General features: G+C 41.4%; 1 protein-coding gene across 1 annotated transcript; it reads right to left on the minus strand.

The window, feature by feature from the left end:
* Nucleotides 1-164: 164 nt before the first annotated feature.
* LOC143876901 (uncharacterized) lies at nt 165-782 on the minus strand. Its single transcript, XM_077378581.1, has one exon. The coding sequence runs from the start codon at nt 780-782 to the stop codon at nt 165-167; it is 618 nt and encodes a 205-aa protein (XP_077234696.1).
* Between the last annotated feature and the right edge of the window lie 6878 nt (nt 783-7660).

Consider the following 7660-nt stretch of genomic DNA (forward strand, 5'->3'; position numbering starts at 1 on the left):
ATTAAAATTAGCACAAAAGAAAAAAAAAGAAAAGGAAAAGGCTTTCCATGTAAGCATAGAGATATACAAATCTAACATTTAAAAATGAAATTATAAAAATTTGTACCAAAAAAGAGAAAAAAAAAAAAACAAACGTACGAGAAGCTTCGTTTCTTGTCTTCACTTCAACCTCGCCGCATGGGCGATCGTTCGTGAACGAACTTCGGCAGCCGGAAAACCTTGCTAGGGCTCGGAAAAGACCACCCTTTCCCTTTCAATCTGACTTCACCGCCGGAAATCTCGCCGGGATCTGAGTAACAAACAAAACCAACCGATCTCGATCTCGGAAGCTTAGTCGTCATATTCTTACCTACGTCAACCTTCTTCTTCGTCTTTTCGGCCTTAAAAAGAGACAGGAAAAAAGAAGTAGACTTGCTCCTATGGTACTCCGGTTGCCGGATTCCGGCAACTTTCTCGCCGGGATTCTGCCGGAGGAATGGTAAGGCGGCAGATCTGGATCGTTTGAAAGTAGGTTTGAAGGCAGGCTCGCTGTCGATGAGGATTGAGATCCGGCCGACGGAACCTACTCCGGTGCCGTATTTTTCGACGGAGGAGAGAGATGAAGAAGAGGAGGAAGAAGATGAGGAGGAAGGGACGCAGCATAAGCAGGGGCGCACGTTAGCACAGTGGGGGCAGAGAAGGTTGAGTCTGTTCTTGAGACAGATGGGGCAAACGCCATTTCTGGATTGGGAAGGGTGTTTTTGGCATTTCCAATATTCGTCATCGTCTGTAAAAATCTCCATGGCTTTCTGCCCTCTCTTCTACTCGTTTCTGTTTTAGTGAGTTGCGTTTGGTTTTAAATAGAGAAAGGATCGTGTAGATTTTTGGGAGGTGTGCTCTGTTAGAATCAGGGTTAGGTTTAGGTTAACCGCGGTTAAATACCTCGAGTTTGGTTTGGTTTTGCCAGTATTGGGTTGGGACTTGGGATTAGTCTTGGTTACGCCCTTACGGGTTTTCACACTAGGCCCACCAAAGTGGCACTCGAGTTAAATCTTAGAAATTCAGAAAGGGCGACGGTAAATTCGCACCCCTGGAGGATAATTCGCACCACTGGAGCGTTCTAGATTAGATAGCATGCTGTAAATGTTTGAAATGAAAGAGCATTTATGAATCATATTTTCATCCTCTATCACTCTGTCTTCCTTCCTTGATGACATAACAGACAAAGTCTCAGGTTGATTTTTTTGCTCATACCTCTTGGATCTTCCTCTGAACATTAATCTAATCCTACAGACTTAATGCTCAGATGGATATCATATTAATATCTTTGTTAAAATATTTAGATTTATCACATGCAGGTAGAGGGTTGCTTTGACTGAAAAAATTGTGCACACACACACACACACACTTAAACTCTACAACGCAAGTAGGACCTAGCACATACAGATGAACAGTCCAATTTAAAATGGTGAGTGTTTGAGAAGCCTAATCTAGGCTTTCTCTCATGACACTAACACAATCTGGGCTCTTCATTTTATAGGCTGCATTTGGGGCATGACATGGCCAGAAAGTCGTAATTATTGGATTATCTTAATTGTCTTTTTATTAGGTTGCAAATGGATCGTTAAGAAGATGAGCAATCGATTTACATTTAATTTCAACCATCCAACAGTTGGAAATTTCAGATCAAGTGATGCAAGATCAGGATCAGGATGACATCATTTGGGCCATTCCGAATCAGATTTCTCATGGTACCACACTCTATACTATACAAATCTAGTGGGCCACATTGTTGATGTTTAAGATGATCTTAGACCTGGCAAACGGGTGGGTCGGGTCGGGTTTCACATAGGTTACAGGTCAAAATGAACCGCATTCCTACGGGTCAGCAACTAGTGACCCGTACCCAGTGCAGGTGGGTCGGGTCAACCCACAATTTTTTCCAAAACAGTTTTTTTTTTTTTTTTTTGCCGGCGATAAATTCACCCCTTAATTTTCAAGATGGACGTTACAACCTACACCATAGGATGATCCAAACCGTCCATTTGATGGCCCACATCGTAAATAGATCGTGCTCCAAAAATCATTGCCATAGGATGATCTCGACCGTTTGATATATAGAAATTGCCATATTGTGAGTCCCTCTTTTGATCGGAGGGTTAGAATCATCGTACGCTAATGATTTTTTAGGCCTAACCTATTTACATTATTGCCCATCAAATGCACGGTTTGGAATTTGGATCATCCAAAGCATATATAACATTGGGGTCAGAGTTTCAAACTTTCAGTTCAAAGCACAACCTATTGACATTGGGGTCACGGTTTGGAATTTGGATCATCCAAAGCACATCATATTTTCAGACTTTCAGCATATATAGCATTTTTTTTGTGTTTTTTTGTGTTTGAATATTAACACTTTCCCATATGCAGTTTTTGACCAACCATGTTAATAGACAAAAAAATGCATATTGTTAGATGTTATGATAGGATTATTATGATTGGCATTATCTGTGGGCCATAGGAGATCCAAGGCAAGGCCTATCGAGTGGACAGTTCATATCAAACAAAAGTCGGGCCCACTAAGCAATAGTGGGCCCACTCACTGTAGCTCATGGAGAATGACTAGAGTCTAAAAGTGAGAGAGACTGACACGATTTGCAGGTAAGTCCCATCATTTCATGGGGGGGGTCCATTGCTTTTGGAAAATCAAAGGGCGGAATAAATACTACTGTATTATTTTTAAATTAAGTTTTAATTATTTTCCTTCGTTTCTTGCAAAATAAGGAGTAATTATTAAGGTCCTCTTTGTTTAGGGCCTGTTCCTTATAGATTATGACAACAATACCAATCACTGGACTCAAAATTGCTTGTCATGGTCTAAAAAGAATAGGACCTTGGGATTTTGAGAAATAATTGTGAGTCCAAAGCTGATTACTGGACTCAAAATTAAAGTAATTTTTGTTTTGGATTATGAGAACTGATTGTGAGTCCAAAACTGATTATTGTACTCAAAATTATTAATTTTGTGAGTACCACCATAATGAGCTCTCGACTCACAATCGGTTCTCAAAATATTAAACAAACCCAAGTTTGATTCTGGTAATCGGCTTTGGACTCACAATCGCTTCTCCCAATCTAAAACAAAGAGGTCGGAAAAATATTTCATGGGGGAAAGTAAATGAAGAATTAAAATTAAAATGCTCTCATGTGGTGCACTATCTCATAAGCCTACAAGCCTGAGATTGTCCATGTTGCTTCCGCATGGAGGGGGAGATTGTCAGTGTTCCATGCAAAAACAAATCATCCCACATCGGAAAAATGGGTGGATATGGATGTGTTATATATAAGGGAATTTGTGTTGTGCCCATTCCCAACACAAATGTGGCCATAGGAAAAGCTATCCTCCCTCGTTTCAATAATTTGACTGCTTTCTTTTTCCCTATTGTTGAATTTTGGCATTTTATTTAACCTTAAATCGAATTGTTTAAGCGTTTGACTCTTTTGTTATTTTATTTTTTCAATGGCTGCTTTATGAGTCTTTATTTTCATATGAAAAGCTAGAGTTGGGCGCACCCACATGATGTAAGAATGATTCTGGATCGTTGATCTTCAGGCCTACTGATTGTAGATGGCATATCGAACGAACTTGACTTTAAAATGTTGCCCATTTCCACGCAACAAGCCATATTTGAAATCCATTGATTAGACCTTTGAAACAATCTCCGGTTCATTCTAACTGCATTTTGGTGGGCCCAGATTAGGCTTATCAAGCGACTTCTCATGGTAAAGTATAGAATCGTTCACAAAAGGCTGCTAATATCCCCATGACCATGTGTTGATAATGGAACTTTTCATTTTGTTTTACACTGTGATTGGCTGCTGAGAGCTTTTTGAGAACAGTAATGCCTTTAACACCTCGTTAGAAAATGTAAATCATGGTGAGTTAGTCCCATAATTAAGACTTGGTCGTCGGATAACGTCCCATTTGCAAAATAAAAACAGAAAAAGTGGGGGGAAGTGTACAATTATGACTATCCTGGTGGTGCTTACCAAGATCATTTGAAAATGGGCTTCTATAGTGTTTTATTAAGAGAAAAGTACGGAATGAGTGTTAGTTTCAAGAAATTACGGATTTTGAGTACTTTTGGAGTGAAAAAAAAAGACCCTGACACCCTTCTGACATGATCAAAGTCCTCATATGTTGCCCTTCCTGATGGATGAGAACATCAACATTATCTTTAAAAATCTTAAAGGATGAGAACGTCAATGGTGGGGAGTGAAAATATCATAAAAAAACGTTAAAGTTTCCCACTTGTCAGGCCAAATCACGTATGTCTCTTTTGGCTTAGAATGGTAACGTTATTGAATATTTTATTTTTTCCCACGTCTCTTTTCGCTTAGAATGCCGATGGATTCTTGAGTACACTGCTGAATTCAAGAAACACCCATCGTTCAAAGATATCACGTACGCCACCGGATTCTTGAGCACGCCGTACGCCGCCGGATTCAAGAAGCACCCATTGTTCAAAGATATCAAGTACACTACCGGATTCTAGAGTACGCCGATGGAATATAGAGTACGCCGATGGAATATAGAGTACGCCGCCGGATTTTCTCAGTTCAAACATGTGAGTACGCCGCCGGATGTAGACACCCCATTTTGACCGGACCCTAAAATTCCCCAAAATCGAATAAGAACTTCAAAAATCGAATGAAATTCTCAAATTCCGAGTCCCAAAATATCCCGAAATTAATCTCAAAAATTCCTGAAGGACTGAGCCCAAAATGAGAAGAAGGCTCGAGTTTTGAGCATCTTATTCTGCGTATTCCTGGGTACAAATTCCCCAGGAGGTTGTTAGTATTCACAGGGATACCCCTGCAAAATTTCATGGCAATCGGGCGAAAAATGTAAAGAAAGATAGGCGAAGTTTGTGCAATAATCAAAACTGGGTTGTGATAGGGTATGAATTATCAAAGCTTGGTTGTGTAGATATCACCCTCCTTTTTCTGTAAAAGACAAGATATTTTTGTTGGTAGAAAGGTGATTTGCCAACCTTAGAGGGGTAATTTTGGAATTCTGAAATTACTTAAGGTGTAAGCAAGCCCTATTGGCCTTTGGATCGAATTAGAGGGTTAGGATCATCTGAAAAGAAGAAAATTTCTGCCTCCTTTTCTACCTGGACCACCCCTTTAGAAATTAAAAAGGGTAGTCATAAATCATTGTGGGGCTGTTCCTAGGCAGAAAAGGGGGTGGAATATATCATTTCCCTTCGAATATAAATGATCGGCTAGGGTTTCTCAAAAAACGAAAGCCTCATTTTGCAAGAAAAAAATCAAGAAAAACAGAGAGGAGAAGAGAATAGCAGAGAGAGGAAGGGAGCTCAAGCTCCACCCACCATCACCGCCACGTCTACCTTGGCTCCACCAGCCGCCACTCTCTTCAACCCCAAATCAGCCGCCTCTTCATCTTCTCTAAACCCCTCCTCTGAAATTTTCCATCTCCCCCATCAAACCTTCTTCTCCGGCCACCACTAAAGCCACCCACCATCACCACCGACCACCATCTCCTCATCCGAACCTCATCTCCCCCATCAAACCCACATCATTTTCATAAGCTTGTTTCTAAAAGCCCAGCCACCACAACCTCTGCAACCCTTCTTCCACCTCCGGACACTCCTTCTCCGGCCAGCCTTCTCCCCATTCACCATTGCCCTCACCACCGACCACCTTATCGTCATCCTCACCATCATCAACCACACCCATTACATTTTTTTTATTTTTTAAAACCCATCTTCTCCGGCCGAAATCCGGCAAACCCCACCGGAATCCAAACCCATCCTCAACAGATTTCGGTAAACCCTCTTTGCCATTCCATTCTCCTCCTCCACATCTAACCCCCATCTTCCTCACCAACTACTTCTTCACCCCAAAACCCATTAACAACAATTTCTACCACCTCCGGTCATTCTCCCATATTTTTCTGGCCCCCATCGCCGGAGCTGTTTGCAGAGAAGAGGGTGAAAGAAGAAAAGAAAAAAAAGAGGGCTTTCTGCAGAGAGAGAGAGAGAGAGAGAGAGAGAGAGAGAGAGAGAGAGAGAGAGGAAGAAGGGGATTCTGCAGCCACCTCCTATCTCCATACCGCCAGCCACCATCTCTACCACCACTTTCAACTTCCCCTGTTTTTACCCTTTTCCCATTTCTAACCTCCATCTCTAGCTAACCCACCCTCTTCACTACCCAAATCCAGCTCATCAACACCCATCTTCACCCCTATTGCCTTCAATTCGACCACCTCTATCCTCAATAGCCTCCAATCTCCATTACTTTGTCAATACCCAACTCAATTTCTGCCTCTGCAAACCCACCTTCAAATTCCAGTCGAAACCCACATCAAAACCGTCAATAGATCTTCCATCCCACCTCTAAACCATCACCAAATCTCTCCGCTCCCCCCTGCTGTCCGAAAATCATTTGTATCCCCTACCCCGATTCGGACACGAAGCCATTAATTCCGACAATCACTATTGATTCCTGTGATTTCTCCTGGATCCGATCATCGTCATCTTCACCGGCATAAGCTTCGGTCATCATTGTCATCGCTGATATTACGTTCGATCCAGGAGAAGTTCTGACTGAGCACTATGCTCTCGTAGCGCGGGATCATCCCCGGATTGGTTATTTTGTGAGACATCAATAGAAAGAGCTCTTATAGAATTGATATCTATTCTACCCCAGACAGATTCAGGTAATCCTCTTTCCCTTTCATTTTTACTCATGATTAGATCATAGATCAAGGTAACGATGTAATTTTGGGTTTTGTGTGTTAGTTGCTAATGTTCAAGAGATTAAGACTCCCCTTCTCTGTTCCTTGTGGAAAATGGTATCATCATGTTCTGTCTTCATGATTGCACAAGCTTGCCTTATGTGACCGAGAAAACAGGATAAGCTTGGTGTCAAGGAAATTACCTTGTCGTTTCCTCTCCTTTTATTGTTTTTTTTATCACAGGCTGTTTCCAGATTATAAATGCATTTGATGGCTCTGTGTATAATAAAAGAGAAGGTAAGTTGATACCATTGTGAAAATATTGTTGTGAGGGTGCCATCTCCATGAGACATTCATTGAAGGCTGATATCCCCACAACCATGTTTTGTTCATAGAGAACCCTTTTTAGTAGATTAATTGTTGACCCTATACTCATCTATGATGCAATTTTTCTAAAGCTCTGTTAAGATGCTATGGAATATGCCAAAATGTACTTGTGGGTTGATGTAGCTCTTGCTCCTGCAAGCTTTATATTCTTTTGTATATCAGATGGCTTTGTTTTCGGTATAGGTGTTGAACCATCTCTAATGTTTTGTTGGGCATCTGATCTTCACGATAGTGATGTCATGAGCAAATGGAAATTCAGCTCAATGTCCTATGTTTCTCGTCTTCTTTGGTGCTATTCTTCTTGTAATGCTTAAGGTTGGAGTCCACCCTGAATTGGACAGCATGGTCTAATATTAGGGTTCTGATTTCTAGAGCTTCTCCATGGCTGTGGTATTTTCATTAACGTTCGGGAATGCTATCGGCGTTTGATCTTTCCATTGATTTTCGGAGGCCTTCCTTCGGGCCTTGGCTATGACGGAATGCTTCTTGAGCCAACCCCTTCCCTTCCTGCCTTAGAGTTTTCACAGGTTA

This window comes from Tasmannia lanceolata, unplaced genomic scaffold (assembly GCF_043159265.1).
Source record: "Tasmannia lanceolata isolate RefF3 unplaced genomic scaffold, GAP_Taslan_0.1 ptg000005l, whole genome shotgun sequence".
Classification (NCBI taxonomy): domain Eukaryota; kingdom Viridiplantae; phylum Streptophyta; class Magnoliopsida; order Canellales; family Winteraceae; genus Tasmannia; species Tasmannia lanceolata.

What these genes read in the sequence shown, in the direction of transcription:
- LOC143876901 (XM_077378581.1), bottom strand. Translation starts at nt 782, where the DNA reads ATGGAGATTTTTACAGACGATGACGAATATTGGAAATGCCAAAAACAC.